Raw genomic sequence first — 22,179 nt, 5'->3', positions numbered from 1 at the left:
GGATCTAACTTTGTCTTTTGTATTTTAGGTCCACTTTATTGGAAATTAAACAAAAATATAAAAAAATAATAAAAATGAGGGGTGTTGAGGCGCTTACTAAAAGTAATAAATATAAGAAAATAACACAATAGTAAGTGCCAAGTGCAATCAATTGTGCAAAAAAGTGCATATAAATAGTACACACAGTACTGTCAGCGGTGAATAACCACTGAAAAAAATATTGTGAAGGAATCCACAATTTAATAATGGAGTCCTAAAATCCGAATTAATAATTAATGCAATGGACAAAAATTCTTTCTTCATACAGAGAAATTCAAAATAAAACACATGAAAGTGTACAAAAACAATTGTGCAGTTCAAAAAGAAAAAAGGTGCATAATATTTCACACAATATTATCAGCGATATAACCGGCTGACCAAAAAATATTATGAAAATTAATAAAGTAGCTTGTGAAAAATTCCAATAATTGGGATGATCAAAATATGAATCATCAAATAATGAATGCAATATGTATAAATATGCAAAACAAATCATACATGCAAAAACAATACATGCAAATGTAAGTCTCTGTGCACAGTCAACACAAAGGTCCAATAGCGTGTGGACTGATCCAACATCCAAAATATTTGCTAAATATATAGTGCTTCAATCCACAGCAATTCCCGAGTGCAGAGTGCTCCAGGTGACCCTGTTTCCCCCAGCCTCTCACCTCAGCTGGCTTACAAATAAGCCTCTTAAGATCTCCAATGGCAATAGCTCCTGAATGACACTGCAACCTTTAATATGGACGAGCGGCTCCTACAGTAGCTGGCTTCCAAACATGCCACTCTAGCTCCACATCAACAACAGCTTCTGAGTATCAGCAATGTGGCTTTACCATGGGCAGATGGCTCTCAATGCAATTGAAACAGAGGGGACTCCATAGTGTAATAGCGTCAATAAAGTTTAATAAAACAAAACAAGTACACTTACATTAAAACAGATGTATCATGCACGTAATCAATGATCTCTCCGCTCTCAGCCACGAGCGGGGATGACGTTATCCTATGATTAAGTGGCCGTGCACTTAATCATAGGGTATCCTGGCTGGCTTATTTTTAAGCCAGCTGAGGTGAGAGGCTGGGGGAAACAGGGTCACCTGGAGCACTCTGCACTTGGGAAGTGCTGTGGATTGAAGTACTATATATTTAGCAAATATTTTTGATGTTGGATCAGTCCGCACGCTATTGGACTTTTGTGTTGACTGTGCACAGAGACTCACATTTGCACGTATTGTTTTTGCATGTATAATTTGTTTTGCATATTTATAATATATACGTATTGCATTCATTATTTGATGATTCATATTTTGATCATCCCATTATTGGAATTTTTCACAAGTTATTTTTTTTTAATTTTCATAGTATTTTTTGGTCAGCCGGTTATATCGCTGATAATATTGGGTGTAATATTATGCACCTTTTTTCTTTTTGAATTGCACAATTGTTTTGCTACACTTTCACATGTTTTATTTTGAATTGCTCTGTATGAAGAAAGAATTTTTGTCCATTGCATTAATTATTAATTCGGATTTTAGGACTCCATTATTAAATTGTGGATTCCTTCACAAGATTTTTTTCAGTGGTTAATTACTGCTGATAGTAGTGTGTTCTATTTATTTGCACTTTTTTTGCACAATTTATTGCACTTAGTACTTACTATTGTGTTATTTTCTTATATTTATTATTTTTAGTAAGTGCCTCAACACCCCTCATTTTTATTATTTGCTTGGTGTGTGAACACTTTTATGGTTGTGGCAGCTGCTTATGTATATTTATTTGCGTTAGATTTGTAGTCCCTTTTGTATGGTTTGCGTGTTAGTCTCCCCCTAATTTAAACAAAAATATAAGATACCCTACTCATATTATCAAGACTTTAGCCTTTAAAAATCCAGAATGAATGACATATTTGTTTTATAAACTTGTTTGCCTATGTATGCAGTCTATTTTATTTGGTCACATTTTGTTCCACTAATTCCTTTGCTTGAAGCCAGTGATAATTTGAAAATTACATCATGCAAATTGCTTGAAGTACATATTATAGTACATTATATATTCAGTTATAGATGGCAGCCAGCACCCATGAGACCACAAAGAAAGTGTGTAATGGAAAAAAAAATTATGTTGGTGTCTTCTAACACTATGCCTGTTAATGCCAACAAGAATGACAGTAGTTCTGTCATTGGTTTTCCGTTTTGGAGACACTCATACGAATATTGACAATGCTTGCTGTTTTTTTTTTTTTTCTGTTAAATATAAGACAGAAATGAAGAGGATGTGTGGCCACATTAACTTGTAGGTTAAGCATTAATTATTTTGGTAGACTGTAAATAACAAATACATATAAGGTACTATGTTCCTACCATGCACTATCTATTACACAATCTGTTTGAATACACTTGTCAAACTAAATATCTGCGATGTTAAAAAACAATAGATGACCTAATCTACCACAGTGCACATACCTCCAGTTTCTAGAAAATTATAAAAAAAAAAATCATCAGTTGATAGGCACCCTAAAGAAAATGTGTTTTGTTATTACAACCCAACAGCATGTCCAAAAAACACTATACATTGGGTGCAATGAGCTTTGAACAAGCAGTATAGTGAAAATATGAAAATATAATGTAAACAATTTAGTAATACTGTGAAAAAAAATTGTGTTGTTAAAGTAAATGTATTGTCATTCCTTTATATTAGCAGAAGTTATTTCTGTAGTTGTCATTCAAAATAATACAATAGATATAGAAAAAAAAAAGGACCTTGCACACAACACTACATAGCAGAACTGCAGCGACACTCTGTGTTGTAATATTTAATTACAAATTTGTGAATAACAGTGTAGAAAAGTGGATGGAAACACTAATGGAAACACAAAGACGTAGCTTGATCCACAGTAATAGTTGAACTGGATGTGCTAAATTTAAATCATGATTTTTGCTTGCTTTCTGTGATCACACAATAACCCGTAGTAATCAATGTACAATACAGAAGAAAATATGACTATCATGAACATACAATAATTCTGTTACTGAGAAGCACTAACCTGACAAGATCAACTGTGCAGATAGACAAACGAGAGATCTCAAAATAGTTCAGAGCACTATCTAAACATTTTCTACTTGATGGCACTGGTTATTTTTTTTTCTGGCTTGCTGTAATAATAATACTGTTTAAAAAAGAAACTAGCGTCACAAATCCCTATTACAAATTCATTTGGCACAGTACAGATATTTTTTGTTCTGTTGTCCTTAATAAAACCAACATGCATTGCCTTGTAGTCTAACCTGATACTTCCATACTGGAGGCACAAAAACCCCTTCTGTTTCCTGTTTAGAGTAAAGCAATTTCATACTGAAATGTCTTTTTTCAATATTCAGAATAAAAAGCAGTGTGGTATCTGCTATATGGCTTTATATAAAAGAATGAATCCTATTATAATAATATATTTTTTGTTTTGTAATTCTTATTTTTTTTTTTTGTACATTACACAATTTAAATTACGCAGTGGTGTTCATCCATTTTCTTTCACAGAAGTGTTCAACGGAGCACTTAGAACAATAACTCTAATGAGAGAGATTACTTTGGATTCTATTTACAAACAACGAGTTGGCACTTACAGAGTAAACGCATTAACTGGTGGCCCCCATATTACTTGCAAAGAAGAGAAACCCTTTTGTAAGAATACATTTTACAACATTAACATATGCGATACATTTCCAGTTGGTACATTCCAGTAGAGGGTTTAGTTATTAAGAGAAAATCTTCTTCTCCTTTGCGAGTCTTGCAACAGCGCAGTCTGCTAATCAAGTGACAGGAGAGGCTGCTGTGTGGTGTCATCTTCATTTTTGTCATTGTGTTTTAACACCCCTGGATCCACTACCGACTGAGATCTGCAAATAGACAAAAAAAAAAGGAATGTTTTTCAGTCTATCAGCACAATGTTCTCAAAGGCCCTGGGGATAATGTCTTGACTTTCAGTAATGTGCCTATAATCTGCAATGGAAAACATTTCAGCAGTAATACATATTCATATCTTGGAAAAAGCAGTGAATTGCTGTTTATACACAGTGCTTGCTAGTTCTTTCCTATTCATATACATGTTGCTAGGCAAAAAGAGCTACTGTCAACTGGATAGCAAACCTGACACTTGTTTTAGAGCAGAAGACAGCATTTAGGCATATTAAGAAACACAATATATATAAACATCCTTAATGTGTGTTATGAAAAGCTTCACATATTGCACATCATATGTATTCAAAGTAGATGTAAACCCTAACTAGATTACATTTAATTTGCTAAATCACAATGGGTTTGATTTACTAAAACTGGAGGGAGCACAATCTGGTGCAGCTGTGCATGGTAGCCAATCAGCTTCTAACTTAAAGTGGTTCTAAAGTCAATTTTTTTTTTACCATAATGCATTTGTTGCATTAAGGTAAAAAATGTTTACTGTAGGTGTCAGCATCGCCCCCTCAGCCCCCCTTTACTTACCTGAGCCCTCATTTGATCCAGTGCCATGCACGTCTGCAGATCTTTTCTCCCTGCCTCTCTGGCTTTGCTAGGCACCAGCAGCCACTAGCTCCCAGTGCTGTCAATCAAAGCCAATGATGAGGCAGCGGGACGTTGAGTCTCGCTGTCTGTGTCAATGGATGCAGCAGAGGGACTTTGGAGTGGACATGCATGAGTGCCCCTATGGGAAGTGGCTTTTCATGGGGGTACTAGCCAGCAAGGAGGGACCCGGAGCGCTGGTGGGGGATTCAACAGAGGGGGTTCTTGGCCACTCTGTGTGATTCCATTGTATAGAGTAGGTAAGTATAGACATGTTTGTTATTTAAAAAAAAAATACCTTTACAACCCCTTTAGGGGTAAAAATACCTGGAAGCTAAATGGTTTCTATGCAGAACTCTGGCAGATTTTGCACTCTCCACTTTAAGTAAATCGTGCTCACTGTTTCATAAAGACCTGTCACGCTATTTTCCCTTAAAATACTGTTTTCACAGCCTCTCTGGTACAACGTCCTGTTTAAAGTGGAATTCCACCCATAAATATAACATTACATCAGTAGTTTTAAAAAAATGTCATTAGTCCTTTAAGAATTTTTTTTTTTTTTAGATGCCTTCAAAGTGTTGTTGCTAGGCAGAATAGTTAATCTTCCCTCTTCCTGCACCTAGGTGCTTAAGCTTCCTAACCTACACTGCACAGACTCCTGGGAATGTAGTGGGTGTAACTTTCCAGGAGTCTGTGCACTCCCCAGTCTCGAAGAATCATGTGACTTGGACAGTACAGGTGCTGAAACCTGATCTGAAACCTATTACACTGCTTGTGCAGCACTGAGCACGTGCGAGATCTGCAAGGCTGAAATCCAGAAAGTCATACAGTCTGGCTTCATGATGCCCACACTTAAGATGGCCCCAGTCAATTTCTATTTTATAAAGTGTCTAAATACTGTAACAACCTAACAAAACAGACCTTAGTTTACAGACTAACTTTACTAGAATACATTAAGCTTGTGTATTACATGGGTATTTATATTTAAAAAGTGAAATTGTGGCCGGAACTCCGCTTTAAGCCCTGGTGTATACTGAATGCGATTTCAAAGTGGTGGGATTTGGTGTGATTTAAAAGCGATTTAATAAACGTGACTTAAATCTGACTATTTCAATGTACTGCGACTTTGCTATGTCCAATAAAAATGTACTGGATGGACTTGTGTCTTTTTTCAACCTGACTAACTATGTAACTATCTTATGATGTTATTTACTATGTTCACAAATGCCAGATACAGATCACCCTCCTGCTACAGTCTCCCATCTTGTGATTTTGTAAAAAAGTCAGTGTTTGATTACATTTGGACAGTAACTATCCTGATTATTATGTTTTTCATGCCTCCTGGAATATTTGGTGCATTTTATCGGTGGGGTCTTGTCACTGATTTAAAAACCTAGAGACGCTCTGAGATTCTGCTCCTCTCCTCTGGGTGGAGGTAGGAGCAGTGTCTCAGGAGCTTCCCCATCCATGCTTTCTTTTAGGGCATAAACCCTAAATGCATTGTTTACTTGTGTGGGAGTTTTTTTTCCGTTCTCTTCTTTGTTGAGTTTTTCAAAAGTATGTCACTGGTCACTGTGATATATGACTTACTCTGATGACACATACATGTTATATGGCGTAATTGCTTCCATTCTATTGACCACGTAATTTTTCTTTTGCATTATCGTTGAAACAAAAAAAAAATGACAGTTTTGCAGCCTGATCACTGGTAGGGATGAGCTTCTTACATGTTCGAATGTTCGTCAAATTACAAACGTTTTGGGTCGTTCGCGCCAAATTCGAGTTGTGTTTCACGGCCCATAATTCACTGCGGCATCGCAGTGCATTGCTGGCTGATGATTGGCCAAGCATGCACTATGACCCGCATGCTTGGCCAATCACAGCTTTCAAAAAAACGGAGAGCCATAATTGGCCAAAGCCAGGGTGGCTTTGGCCAATTATGGCTCATGGGGTTTAGTACACGCCCCACACTATAAAAGGCTGCCTGCAGGTGGGCCTTGTGTAGTGTGTTGCGGTGGTTAAAAGCGAGAAGACAGAGAGAGAGAGAGTGTCATTTTTAGTAGGTAGATAGAGCAGGCAGGCAGGCAGGCAGGCTAGTCAGTTAAATTACAGTGTGTAGAGGATATATATGCATCTCAGGTGTTGTATATATATTTATACACTGTAAAGTTTAGCTAGATCAGCTCTTCCTAATTTACTGGCAGGCAGGTGATTGTGCTAGCTGCAGTATTCTCACGTGGTGTACTACCCGTGTCCTCTGCAGTTTGCACCTAAAGCTACTTGGTGTGTACTGCCCGAGTCCTCTGCAGTTTGCACCTAAAGCTGCTTGGTGTGTACTGCCCGTGTCCTCTGCAGTTTGCACCTACAGCTACTTGGTGTGTACTGCCCGTGTCCTCTGCAGTTTGCACCTAAAGCTACTTGGTGTGTACTGCCCGTGTCCTCTGCAGTTTGCACCTAAAGCTACTTGGTGTGTACTGCCCGTGTCCTCTGTAGTTTGCACCTAAAGCTACTTGGTGTGTATTGCCCGTGTCCTCTGCAGTTTGCACCTAAAGCTACGTGGTGTGTACTGCCGTGTCCTCTGCAGTTTTCACCTAAAGCTACGTAGTGTGTACTGCCTGTGTCCTCTGCAGTGTGCACCTAAGCTATGTGGTGTGTGTACTGCCGTGTCCTCTGCAGTGTGTACCTAAAGCTCAATGCTTTTCATCCATATTGCAAGGGACCAGACATTACATTAAAGCCGCAAGCAGTTTTAAATTACTTTTTTCTTATAGTAATCTCATTTTGTGCAGGGACAGTTCTAAACACGTGCCACTTCACAGGCATACTATAGACACCCAGCAGGTACGATATTTAAAGGAATTTTTCATTTTTTTTTTCACTTTAAGCATCATTAAAATCACTGCTCCAGAAAAAACGACCGTTTTTTAAAACTTTTTTTCCATTGATACATGTTCCCAGGGGCAAAACCCGGGTTCTCAAAGACGTTTTACGACAATAACTTGCATATTAGGCTTTAAAATGAGCACTTTTGATTTCGAAAGTTCGAGTCCCATAGACGTCAATGGGGTTCTAAATGTTCACACAAACGGTCGGTCTGTTCGAAGGTTCTGGTGCGAATCGAACGGGGGGGGGGGGGGTGTTCGGCTCATCTCTAAAAGTGGGAATGAGAAAATGATCCTCCTGCCTGCAGCAGACTGATAACATCATTTGAGCCTAGGTAAAGTCACTGACTGGAGCTCAGGGACTACATTTTATAGGTAAAATCTGTAGCTTTAAAACATGAAATTGTAACTGTATATTGTGATGTCAGGCTTGTTCATTTGCCCAAAGGTCCACCTTACATTTATATTAACATACCTCTTCATGTTTTTAGGAGATAAATCTTTTTCCACTTCCACTTTTGTTGGCATAGTATATGAGTCCACATTATAATCAGTTTCATCATCATACTCGTGATCCAAAAGTGTTCTTGCCCATGTTCCCATGTCATATGGGGGCAACATTCCTCCAAACTCAGAAGGTAGGATCTCTGGGTGGATCAGCTGATGCAAACTGTTGAGATTATTACCATGTAAAAATATCTGTAAAAAAAAAGGCATTATTTAGAAATGTGTAACTGGTGTTTAGGAGCATGTAATGGACACATTTAACCACTTCAGTTTCCCGAACCTACCTGTGAAGTGACACATTAGTACTTTGTATACAACCTACTACAGCAAAACTGACATATACAAAGAAAAGCAAATGGTGTTTAAATTTTTGGTAAATACTTTTCCCCAGTGCTCTGTTTTGCTTGTAAGCCAGAGATTCCCTTCTTATATACCAGAGCCTTATCCTAGATGAGGGTCTGGTATATATATTAGTAGGGACCCCAACCCCCCCAAAAAAAGGAACTGGAAGCCTACTTTAAAATAGTGGATCCCTAGATATTCACCTTCAATATATTGATAAGTAAAAGGTACATGTACTGTTTTTAAAAGACACCAGGATCTCACTTTATTTAAAAAGTTAACTTTGGAATGAGATGCTGCATTTCCAGTAGCAAGGAATTAGGTGCGGTGAATATAGATAGTTGTCCACCTTACCTAATTCAGGCTTATGGTTCAAACATAGGTGTTGAGTTTTTTCCTGCTGTTTACACTGTAGTAAGTGTACATGTACAGAGCTGAACCACAGAAAAAATCATAGAAATTCACAGGATTCCCCCATCAACATAGACAGTGTGCTCCTTTCCAAGCCATTGTCTGTTTTTGGTGGGAGAGGGAGGGTGGCTGGGGGAAGACGTCCCTGCCAGGAGAAGACAGTGATAATCACAAGGGAATCCAGCAAGTTGCTCAAGTTGATCAGTTGATCAACTTTGTACATTTAGCCAGCCCATTAACAGTTAGAATCTCTGCTGGTTCCTGCTGAACCAGCCGAGATTTGAACCATGTTTAGTGGGCTTGAATACGCCTGTCCTGAGTTAAAAAATGATTCATCTCCTCCAGGCCCTGTGTTGGCTGTGATTATCAAATAATGCACTTTTATCCCTTATGCACTTACTAGGACAATACACATAGGCTCCATAGGTCCAAACTGTTTGTTAAAGCGGAAGTATACCCATCTATTTGATAGTTTAAAAAAACAGTTAACATTCCCGGCCTGCCGGAAATGCTAGATGTCTCATTTGCTTGTGCTCTCAACCAAACTGTCAAATCATCCAATGACTGGTTTCATAACTGATCACATGTGCGGCATCGTGGCAGTTGCAGATTAAACAGAGGCCAAGATGGCAGCTTCCTTGGCTGAAAACAATAGGAGGGTTTACTTCCACTTTAGGAGAGAATTATGATTGCAATGCCTTGTTTCACATCTAGGGTATAAAACTAAAGATTCACAAAGGCTCACTATCACTGAAAATACTGTTGCCCAATAACTTAGTGTTAAATTTCATGCCTTTGTTGATATATGCACACTGTTATAACAATAGCTATGAAAGCTACGGTGTCCTCTTTTATGATTTGACAGATCTAAGTTACTTTTCTGCCGCTCTAGTCTAATGCATCACTAAACATGAAAAAACATAATATCAGTCATGCTTACACACTAGATTAAGAAGCGATATTGTTCGGTTATGGTAAAAAAATAAATGTTTAACACGTTATCATGTGATATAATAAAGTTACCCTCTTCCTTGTCTTTTCCTTTAGGAAGGGCCGAATAACTGTGTATAAAGCATGAATATACCATGGCTGATTGACAAAATGGATTCCTCCAAATCGAGCTGGAAAACTATCCTGAAAAATAAAATAAAAAGTACTTACTGTATGTGAATAAACAGGACAAAAGCATGATATTTTCAGTATGAACTGGCTTCAAATTGGGCTCTAGGTGGGCAACATATTATCATTAAATTCAGCTATTCAACTGAGTCCTTAATGGAGAGGGACTGTTGGAGAATCCAGACAGGTTCTAGTACATAATGTTGTCAATCTAACTTGCTGACAGCTGTAAAGAGCAGAGTTAGCAGCATGATTACCTTATAAGTGTAGTGATATTCCTAAACTGGTCACTTGTCAGGCTGTGGGAGTTTCGGTGACCATGCTGTATTGTTTATTCGACTCTAAAAAGTGAGATTATTGACCTACCTGGCTCAAAACCTTTTATAGTACCCCATTTGGGCTCTCAACCTTCAGCTTATGCACCTCTGTGATATTGCACAAGAAAGGAGTCACATGCTGTATCAAGATCTCACAGGAACATGTTGAGAACACACTGGCTGATGACAAATGAGTAGACTGCACAACCAAAGATGGATGAGGATCTTCTAGTAAGAGACCCGAACAACAGTGAAGAAAGATTATATGTCCAATGTCAATGGAGTTGTTCTGAGAATATCAAGGATAAAACCAGAAACGGCACTCCTTGTACATAGTTATATGTAAGAAGTATTTGCCTTTGAACAACCTTGAAAAGGATCCACAAACCTACCACCCAGTAAATGAAAATCTGGTTTTATGTATAATTTACTTATGCCTTTGAGTTCCCCTTGAGCATGCTGTGTGCAGCCTGTAAATAAATTGCTATTTTAGTCTTATCTAGCTCGCTTCATCTGCCATTTGTTGCTAAATAACTGGCAATGAGTGTGAACAAACTAAAACGTGTAATTAAAGACATCTTTCCATAAATATATATTTTAACAGCAATTAAGAGGCAAACATTGGCTTAAGCAATTGAAAGTGTCCTGTGGGAAAAATAAAGACATTGTAGTTTATCCAAATTCTAAACCAGATATTATACTTTTGGATAACAAGACATTGTGGCACTCAGTCACACATATTTTAGAAAAGGTACAGCCTCATAATGCATCAATAAAAACACTTACCAATGAGTAGGGGAGGGAAATTGGATTTTCAATAAATAATAATAAACAAAAAACAGTTAAATACAGCAGCCGATAAGTACTTCTCGGAAGAAGTCAACCTAAGTACCCATTCCTTAAGGGAAAAATGTGCACTAAAGGAAGGCATAGCAAACCTCCTAAAAATGTTGGTTGTTTGGTAGTCATGCAGATCCTCTGACTTCTAAAAGTTTTAAGAGACTGGTATGGCAAACTAAACCGAGGAAAGGCAGAAAATCTAACTCGTGGGGAACGGAGCCCGACACATAGTACATCGGGCAGAGGACACAGCCCACACACACAGCGGGAGGACATCCTACTTTAGCCCCAATAAATGTATCAGCTCCAAGATCCTGAATAGGAAACTTTCCAGTTGAAAACGGCTATAACACTGCAGCAGTATGCAGAGCAAATATGGAAGTGTTTCTTCATCATTTTACGTGATAAGCAAATGCTCCTGAAGAAACGGCACAGGCTCCAATGACATCATTGGCGCAGTATACAGTAAATATCTCCTAAACTGCACATGTTTAGGGGAAATTTACAGTACCTATAGGTAAGCCTTATTCTAGACTTACCTATAGGTATAAATTACACAGGCAGGTTTACAACCTCTTTAAGAATAATGAAAATTAGAACAGAAATAAAGTAATACTGAGATAAACTGATTACAGTCCTGCCACATGAAACTAAAATAAAGGGTTTTGGCTTTACCTTTACGTTATAGACTTGTCTGGTCATCCTACTCTAGTAATTTTCATCTGGTGGCCCAAAGGGCACATGCATCCTGCAACATTTTATGTTTCAACCTTCTAACCCTGGGTTACTTTACAATCATAATATCCATTTAATGTGAAATTTGAAGAACATAGAAGAGAATGACATTTCCAGGGTCACTTTTCTGTGTATATTACAGGGCATCATTGTGACCTAGCTGTAACCATTAGTGATGCCTGTGGGTTTATAGGAATCCTAGAGAAATAATAGTGATAATTCAATCTGTTGGTGATTAGGGATGAGCTTTGTATTCGAGTCGAACTCATGTTCGACTCGAACATCGTATGTTCGATCGTTCATCGTAATACGAACAAAACGGGTCGTTCGCGCCAAATTCGAGTTACGTTTCACAGACCATAATTCACTGCAGCATCGCTGGCTGATGATTGGCCAAGCATGCACTATGACCCGCATGCTTGGCCAATCACAGCTTGCAAAAAACGGAGAGCCATAATTGGCCAAAGCCAGGGTGGCTTTGGCCAATTATGGCTCATGGGGTTTAGTACACGCCCCACACTATAAAAGGCCGCCTGCAGGTCGGCCATGTGTAGTGTGTTGCGGTGGTTAAGAGAGGACAGAAAGGGTGTAATTTTTTGCAGGTAGATAGAGCAGGCAGGCAGGCTAGTCAGTTAATGTTACAGTGTGTAGAGGATATGAATGCATCCCAGGTGTTGTACATATATGTATACACCAGGGATAAGCAATTGGCAGACCTCCAGCTGTTGCAGAACTACAAGTCCCATGAGGCATAGCAAGACTCTGACAGCAACAAGCATGACACCCAAAGGCAGAGGCATGATGGGACTTGTAGTTTTGGAACAGCTGGAGGTCCGCTAATTGCATATCTCTGGTATACACTGTAAAGTTTAGCTAGATCAGTTCTTCCTAATTTACTGGCAGGCAGGTGATTGTGCTAGCTGCAGTATTCTCACATGGTTTATTGCCTATGTCCTCTGTAGTTTGCACCTAAAGCTACTTGGTGTGTACTGGCCGTGTGCTCTGTAGTTTGCACCTAAAGCTACTTGGTGTGTACTGGCCGTGTGCTCTGTAGTTTGCACCTAAAGATTCAGGAGCAGTGATTTTAATGATGCTTAAATAAATAAAATAAAAACTGAAAAATTCCTTTAAATATTGTACCTGCTGGGTGTCTGTAGTATGCCTGTGAAAACGTCTTTGAGAACCCGGGTCTTGCCCGAGGGAACATGTATCAATGGAAAAAAGTTATAAAAACTGTAGTTTTTTCAGGAGATTTTCCATTGATACATGTTCCCTGGGTCAAGACCCGGGTTCTCAAAGACGTTTTACAACAATAACTTGCATATTAGGCTTTAAAATTAGCACTTTTGAATTCGAACATTCTAGTCCCATAAACATCAATGGGGTTCTAAATGTTCGCGCGAACGTTCGGTCCGTTCGAAGGTTCTGGTGCGAACCGAACAGGGGGGTGTTCGGCTCATCCCTATTGGTGATTAAACTTTTTGAGTTAGAAAGTGTGCCATTTTGGGAGGGTTTTGAATCAGCTAAAGGCTAACTGTAGATACAATTATATTATTGTGGCAAATCCTTGTCCCCCTTTTAAAAAAAATATAATATGGAATGAAAGCTACCTTCAATTAATAGCACTCTAGTTTTGCAAGATGTTGGTACATTTTTATAGCCAGTACTTCTTGCTAACGAATACATACTATTTAGTATGAGATCTAGTCACTCCATGTGCTTTTGGTTAGTTACTCCAAAGTCACTAAAACAATTTATTCAGTATAAGATAGGCAACTAATAGTTTCAGAAGGAGAGGTCAGCAATGTAATCACTATATTTTCTTTGTATAGGTTCCCTTAAATTTCAGCTGGTTATCAACATTGTTTTTTCTTGTAATTCTGTTTCTCCTGTAATATCAGCACTTCTTAGGTTCTACTGACTACATAATGTGTGCCTCATCGTGATTAATGCATATGGAAATCTGTGTACACTGCAAGTGATATGGAAGAAGCCAGAGGAAATGTTGAAGCGTATCAAAGACATAGAGGCTTTATTCAGGAGGACATTTTTTCAAGAGACTGTCACTCGCCCTAATTGATGGCACATGAAGCTATTAGAAACCGACAAGAAAAAAGGTCACTAAGTCATTTTGGCGCCTCTTTAGAAATCGATCTGTCTGTAAGATGACAAACTACATTTTAGCTTGCACTACATGAAGGAATATCAACACATTAGTTGTGTGGTTTTGTAATCTGGGTTCCAAACATCAGAACGAAAACAATCTTTGATTTTATTGATTACAAATACAGAGAAAAATGCTGCCAAGCAAACACAGGATAGCATTTCTTCAGTATAGATCAGTTTTATCATTAGGGCATCAGATTTTTATACTGCATACAATAAAACCCATTTTTTTAAGTATTTCATGGGAATGTGTTAAAATATATTACATCCCAGAAAAAGGAACCAAAGTACAAGTAAATATTTGCATTTTCACACAAATGTTATGGTGAAGTGGGCTGAAGAAAGGAATCATAAAGCCCTCCACTAAACCTGTGGAAGCACAATAACATCTTATAATAGAATGTCCCCTTTTGAACTATGTACAGCAATACTCCACTTTTAAGTACACAATGGGGTTTATTTACTAAAGCTGGAAAGTACAAAATCAGGCTCACTTCTGCATAGAAATCAATGAGCTTCTAACTCCAGCTCGTTCAATTAAATTGCAGTTCCACCCTAAAAATGAACTTTCTATTAACAGCTTGCCTTTAATGTAAAAAAAAAAAAGTTTTACTCACTTCTATCTGGCTGTTACTAGGCAAATTTCGTAATCTGCATAGTTCCTGGTTCTAGGTGGTTCAACTTCCTGTCATAAGACCCCATTGCCTCCTGGGAAATTATGAGTCTCTGGGCATTACTGTGCCTAAAAATCGCCTAGTGTGCACCTCTCCCTGAAAACCAGGAAGAAAAAGGAACTGGGCTTCACATGTCTACACATATGATGGATACGGCCACAACATGAGCTGGAGGATATAAGGCAAATGTTTGCAATGATTTCTGGAATGATTGGATAACTATTAAAGGGGTTGTAAAGGTAATTGTTTCCCCTAAATAGCTTTCTTTACCTTAGTACAGTCCTCATTCACTTACCTCATCCTTCGATTTTGCTTACAAGGCTTCATTTCCATGGACATTTTTGGACGTTTTTACAGCCACTTTTCTGAGCTTTTTTTGCAGCTCAAAAACGGCTCTCCATGTTAATCTATGGCCTCATGCCCACCATGACATTTTTGAGCTGTAGATGGCTGAGCCATTTTTAAGCTGCAAAAAAAAAACCAGGACCAGTGCATTCTGAAGCTCCAGCCTTAGAGCTGTAAAAAGGGCAGACGTTAAAAAACGCTCAAAAACGTGCAAAAACACGCGAAAACGCTAAAAACGCTATAGCTGCATTTTTGAGCTCCAACTCAAAAAAAAAAAATGGACAAGCGTTTTTAAACTGTAAAAAAGACTAAAAAAAGTGGCTGTAAAAACGTCTATGGAAATGAAGCCTAAATGTCCTTATTTCTTCTGAGAAATCCTCACTTCCTGTTTTTCTGTCTGTAACTCCACACAGTAATGCAAGGCTTTCTCCCTGATGTGGAGAAAGCCTCTTGAGGGGGGAGAGGCGAGCAGGCAAGTCAGGACACTTCTCTACTTTGCAGATAGAGAAAGGAGCTATGTGTTAGTGGGCGTCCTGACTCTCCTGCTTGCCCCGCATTACTGTGTGTAGTTACAGACAGAAGAACAGGAAGTGAGGATTTCTCAGAAGAAATAAGGACATTCAAAAGCAAAATGGAAGGATGAGGTAAGTGAAGGAGGACTGCACTAAGGTAAAGCTATTAGGGAATTTTTTTGTACCTTTACAACCCCTTTATTATGTTTTAGGGACTATTTAATGTGATTAATTTTAGCTTGCAAAAAAAAATTATGCCCGGATCCCACTTTAAGCTATGGTAATAAAACCTGGAAGTTCAATGGTTTCTATGCAGAAGTGAGCCTGGTTTTACACTTTCCAGCTTTAATAAATAAACCCTATTGTGTACTTAAAAGAGGGATATGCCTGTAATGCATCAAGTGTTTTACTTGTTTAAAACTGAAGCTGTCTGCATGTCTGACTTCATCACAAATCCCAAACTTAAAGGTTTATTCTTTATTTCATTAAAGTGGTCAGAGTCAGAGTCATTCCCCAAGCCCTCTTCTATAGAAATTTCTAGTCACTATGTTAACAAGAGCTCCAAAAGCATGCATCCAAGGCTCCTTTCAGACATATGGATCCCATGAGGATCCGTACTTTTCTTATCCGCTTGCTCAGCAGGGATCGCTCCGTTGATCCCCGCTGAGCCGGCAGATGACAGGGCGGTCCCTGCACACTGTGCAGGGACCGCCCTGTCAGATCTCCGCTCTCCCATATGGGGGAATCGGATAAACACAGACCGTCTATCCGTGTTCACCCAATCCGCTCTGCAGACAAATGGAAAAATAGGATTTTCCTCCATCTGCAGAATTGGAGCATAGCGGACACCGATGAGATCAGGATACATGTATGTCCCTTTTTTATCCGTAAATGGATGGATGAAAAAACAGACATACGGTCCGCTGATGTGAAAGGGCCCTAAGTCCCTGAACCCAAAAATAATGTAACAACTTTAGTGTTCCAATATTAACTGATCTGTCAATTTAAAGTCCAAGTTCTCCATGTCAAGAAAATAACAAAAGGTGGCTTCAGATAAAAAGAAGAGAAGCTAAACTAGCTTCTCAAAAAAAAAAAAAAAACGGACTATGTAGGCATAGTATGAGGTGGTTCATGTAAAACAATGGATTTTTATTACAAAATACTTAAAAATATATACATTGAAAGGAGAGTATTTTATCTGGAAGACCTTAAAAAGTTGCCAACACCCCTGGTTTAAGTAGGAAAAAGGAGAAGTTCCCCCAGGATGGGGCTTTAACGGCAACAAAAATGAAGAGAGTATAGGGTATTATAAAATGTATTATATGAGAAGATTCCAAAAGAAAATGAAAAAATGTTTTTTGTATATATAGAGAACAACACAGTAGTTTAAAAACAAGGTTCATCAGTGGGTGGTTTTGTATATTCACAGGGATGGGTTCAGGCCCTACGCGTTTCGAGGTTCCGTCCCTTCTTCAGGGGCCAGAGTCCGTGCGAGTTATTATACTGTATGTAATAGAGATTATAATAAAGTAAATTACAAAATTGTGTACATATACAAGAAAAGAAAAAGCAAAAGATTTAAAATCTGCACAATATACAAAACACGTACCAATCACCACGTGTATGGACCGCGAGGACCGGAGAGCATCAAGGTACCGAATCCCTAAGGTGTATAGGGAAAAGCCAAAAGGGACACAAAAGAGGTCCCAGGACTCCTAGAAGGCAAACCCTGGGCGAGCAGGAGGGGGTGTGGAAATTACACACGTGACTCTTGCAAAGGCAAGGAAAATAATATAATTTATGTATATCAAGGGTAAGGTAAATAAAGTAGGGGTGTACATGAAAAATGAATATGGAGGGGGGCTATACCTAGCAGGGGGCTTAGATGGCTTGGAGACAAGACATGGTAGCAGTCAGTAGCAAAATGGAGTTATGGTTCCAATCATCCAAAAAAAGCCACAACGTAGCCACTGGGAAAGAGGTCTTAATTGTAGTTGATGGGCAAAGCTCCTAAAAAGGAAACACAAAAATATGTGGGTAAAACTTATGCTGAGCAAGTAGGATATGGGAAAAATATATTTGTAACACAAGAGAAAAAAAATGCTCAAGTGGGTTACCTTGAAAGTCTAGACCAGCTGTATAACTGCAGAGAAGCAGGGGGTAAGCCGGCAGCGGTCCCAGAGATCAGGAGAAATAGAAGTGTACTGACACTTATTTGGTCCAAAGATCTACAGGGGACACAGTATAGAGTAAAAAGAAAAAATGTTTGTTTAATGATGCCATCAGGAGGACCTGGGAAGGCAGAGCCCCATAGGTCTTGGAAATTAGAAGAACCACTCACCTATTCAGAGGATCAGTCATAGGTGACCAGGGTCAGCCAGCGCTGTCAGAATATGGCAGCGCTGTGATTAAATACCCAGTGGGGGGTGTGGTTAGGGGCAGAGGAGATAACGCCCCCTCTATCTGATTGGAGCCAGAGGCCGCGTCTCCGTGTAATCACGGAGATAGGGAGTGTAGCTTGGTGGGCGTTGGGGGCGGCGACGACCAGCGCATGACGTCAATACGCCTGGTCATGCCGCAAACCGCCCAATCGAGGGCGGAAGTGATCGCGAGACCTGGCGACGGCGGTCAGCGTGTGACGTCACCGCGCCCGTTCCAAACACGGACCGCCCAAAGGAGGCGGAGAAGTAGCAAACAGGCAGGGGGGAGTGCCTGTGATCAGAGACCACCACAAAAAACGTGACATACACAGCATACTGTGCCGTCAAGGGGCGCCCAGCGAGACGCAGGATCAGGAAATAGGTGTGATCAAAGACTAGTGACTGCAATGAAGGAAATGTAGCCAAACCAATGCCTAACCCAGAGGAGGAAGAAAAAAGGGGTCAAAATAATAAAGTTGTAAAATGTATATAGATGCGGATGGGGGTCACCAAATAATGGTGGCCACTACCCTAAAATATGAATATCAGTATATGTGTATGCATATACATAATCGCCCAATCAGGTCCAGGGAAAATGGATTAAGTCACGGTGATCACCTCACTCGAAGGGGAAGTGTAGTCTCCCCCGAAAACTGGGGGAGGAAACCAATTCACCGTGCTGCACCGGATTCCCTGCTGGCGCTCAAAAAGACCCTAAGGTCACAAACCACGGTGTGGTATGGACCAGGGTCTATGTATGCCATCCCCCCCGGGAGGAAACCAGGAGGTAGGCATACGTGCGCCAGGCCTTAGGAGAACAGCAGCATCCTCCCACCCCCCCCCCCCCCCTTCGGGAAAAAAGGGGGGGAGGGTGGGGGGAAAATAATGTCGGCACCAGTGATGCACACACGACCCCCAGGGCCCGAGGTGAAGGGAAGGGAGATGACACACAAGGGGAAATAATCACAATGAAAATACAACAGAAACAATACCTAAAAAGTACAGGCAACAATAGGGTCCAAAAATGAGTACATAATAAAGGGCAGTTAACAATGAAATAACAAAGAGCATCCTAGAACACATTTTAAACAGCCATATCATAGGTGTGGGCCTAATTAACAGGTACCCTTAGTGATGTAAAGAAATGGTAACAAAGGACCTCAGTCTTTTTCACAACCTCCAGATGCAAATCCCTCCAGGAACGGTCTGAAACTAATCTGATCGTTCAAACCTGGGGGGCTGTTTGCACATAAGTTGGCAATCCACCGGGTTTCATGTTGAAGGAGTATTTTATTCCAGTCACCCCCCCCCCTGTTGTTTGGGTGGATCCTGTCCAGGATAAGAAAGCTAAGTCCCGAAAATTTGCCTCCATGCTGAAGCAGTACATGCCTGCCTAGTGGCAAATCTGGATTAGCTGTCCTCATAGAATGTATGTGTCTTAGAGCGCGTATATGAAATGATAATTTCGTTTTACCTACGTAAAATCTGTCACAACTGCAGGTAAGTAGGTATACCACACCTGCGGTTTTACAGTTAGCGAAGTGTCGAGGCCGATACGGACGACCATTAGGTAGGAGGATATTGCCTTTGATGTTCATGTATTGACAAATAGAACATCCCCCACAGGTAAAGGTCCCACAGCGTTTACAGGGGTCCTTGCGGAAGGTACCCCTGAATTCGCTGGAGACCAATTGGTCCCTAAGGGAGGGTGCCCGTCTATAGGTAATGGCAGGTTCAGCTGGAACAAATGGACTCAAACTCGGGTCAACATATAAGAGGTGCCAGAATTTTTTAATGATGGATCTGACTTGTTGATGCTGGCCGGCTTACCCCCTGCTTCTCTGCAGTTATACAGCTGGTCTAGACTTTCAAGGTAACCCACTTGAGCATTTTTTTTCTCTTGTGTTACAAATATATTTTTCCCATATCCTACTTGCTCAGCATAAGTTTTACCCACATATTTTTGTGTTTCCTTTTTAGGAGCTTTGCCCATCAACTACAATTAAGACCTCTTTCCCAGTGGCTACGTTGTGGCTTTTTTTGGATGATTGGAACCATAACTCCATTTTGCTACTGACTGCTACCATGTCTTGTCTCCAAGCCATCTAAGCCCCCTGCTAGGTATAGCCCCCCTCCATATTCATTTTTCATGTACACCCCTACTTTATTTACCTTACCCTTGATATACATAAATTATATTATTTTCCTTGCCTTTGCAGGAGTCACGTGTGTAATTTCCACACCCCCTCCTGCTCGCCCAGGGTTTGCCTTCTAGGAGTCCTGGGACCTCTTTTGTGTCCCTTTTGGCTTTTCCCTATACACCTTAGGGATTCGGTACCTTGATGCTCTCCGGTCCTCGCGGTCCATACACGTGGTGATTGGTACGTGTTTTGTATATTGTGCAGATTTTAAATCTTTTGCTTTTTCTTTTCTTGTATATGTACACAATTTTGTAATTTACTTTATTATAATCTCTATTACATACAGTATAATAACTCGCACGGACTCTGGCCCCTGAAGAAGGGACGGAACCTCGAAACGCGTAGGGCCTGAACCCATCCCTGCGAATATACAAAACCACCCACTGATGAACCTTGTTTTTAAACTACTGTGTTGTTCTCTATATATACAAAAAACATTTTTTCATTTTCTTTTGGAATCTTCTCATATAATAAATTTTATAATACCCTATACTCTCTTCATTTTTGTTGCCGTTAAAGCCCCATCCTGGGGGAACTTCTCCTTTAAAAATATATACAAACATCCATATTAAAATATATTAGCATCTAGACACACTGAAATATTTTGTTTCAGAATTTTGTTTTCATCAGAAAAATGTATTCATTTAATTACCCCCGAAATTCGTTTTTATTTATTTTGTTTTGTTAAAAAATCCATTTGTATGAAAATCTGAATTAAATAAGGTTGAATCTGTCAATTGAAGGCTTATGGTGTCTGTCAGATGTTCTAAGAAGATTTAACATAGCAGCTAAACTATACGGCGCTGCGATTGTACATTTCCGTTCGAATGCTCAGCCCACAAGCTATAGTAGAATTCTAATGTTGTTTGACTAGTAATAATTATAATTATAAATTATTATTACTAGTCATACAATATTAGAATTTTTCTATAGCCTATGGGTGGAGAATTTTAAATGTCCGCTCGCTGCGATCGTATGTTTTTAGCTGCTTCGTTGAATGTTCATGTCGAACGGTATTATACATATTTTTCATAATGAACGATACTTGTTCATTTCTGTTTATGTCAAACGGTCTACCACAACAGCCAATGGAATGGCTTGTATCGAAAATCAAGCATATAACTTCCTTCCTGTTCGCTCTGCGCTCCTAACCGTTCTGGTTCACACTGACGATGGAAGCATCCAACTGTAGCCCCAGGCAGTTCAACCCCATTGGGGTTCCTGGCCCTTCTATGGAGGCAGCAGCAGCACCACCACCATCATCAAAAAAGCACAGGAGGGGGACACAAGCTGCAACCAGCAGGAAGCTTGACCTTCCGTGGACTCACATTGAGTCCCAGGTCCTTATAAGGGAAATTCTTCCTTGGTGGATGCAGCTGTTTGGCACCCACTCCAGGGAGACCACTCTGGAGTGGAGGCGGGAGAAGTGAGAGGAGGTCTCCTGAAAGTTGAGGAGATGCAACACCATCAGCGTGACCTGTCTGCCTATCATAAAAAATTCAGCGACATACCTCAGTAAGTAATATGTCTGATTATTTATGACTTTGTGAAAAAAAATAAAAAATATGTCTGATTATTTTTTTTTTTTTACATTTTAAAAATCCAATACTATGTCCAAAAACAAGTCCCCCCCCACACACACCAGTGTGCAATCAAAAACAGGAAAACGTGTTGACCGCTGGGAGCTGTCCGCTTTAGCCATTTTTTCTTTTTAATACTGCAATGCACGAATGGTATAGTGCTGGAAAAAACTTTCTGTTGAAAGTTGTTTGTGCAGGAGCAACATATTGTGGAGCAAGGGCATGCATGAGCTGTTTAAATAGCTCCCCTTCAATCATGCGAAAAGAGGCTCCTCCAACATCAATGAATTGGCCAATGAAGTGGGTGATCTTGTTGTCTTGCTGTTTTGACATGCCCTTGGAACTAACGCCAACAAAACTATCTAGGGTAGGGTTATGATGTCATTTGGAGGATGAGGAGCCTGAATGGGTCTGCAGTGGAACTACTACACATGGACGCTTTGTCTTACTTGAACCCTCTCTATTGACTGTGCTCTGATTAAGTGGTGTGGTTGAGGAGGTAACACCAGTTCAGTCAGAGTCTGTAATAATGCTACTT

The 22,179-nt window shown here is 39.8% G+C and overlaps 1 protein-coding gene across 1 annotated transcript in view; it reads right to left on the bottom strand.

The window, feature by feature from the left end:
- Nucleotides 1-2,836: 2,836 nt before the first annotated feature.
- CLVS2 (clavesin 2) overlaps nucleotides 2,837-22,179 on the bottom strand; it is a 107,196-nt gene continuing 87,853 nt past the window's right edge. The window contains exons 3-5 of the mRNA XM_040350348.1: nucleotides 9,756-9,866; nucleotides 7,948-8,171; nucleotides 2,837-3,932 (exon numbers count right to left, since the gene is read on the bottom strand). Of these exons, the coding sequence (XP_040206282.1) occupies nucleotides 3,842-3,932; nucleotides 7,948-8,171; nucleotides 9,756-9,866 (426 nt within the window). The 3' untranslated portion in view covers nucleotides 2,837-3,841. The remainder of the gene's footprint in view (nucleotides 3,933-7,947; nucleotides 8,172-9,755; nucleotides 9,867-22,179) is intronic.

This window comes from Rana temporaria, chromosome 4, assembly GCF_905171775.1.
Source record: "Rana temporaria chromosome 4, aRanTem1.1, whole genome shotgun sequence".
Lineage (NCBI taxonomy): Eukaryota > Metazoa > Chordata > Amphibia > Anura > Ranidae > Rana > Rana temporaria.
Note: the sequence above shows the minus strand (reverse complement) of the source record. Positions and strands in the feature narration are given on the sequence as shown.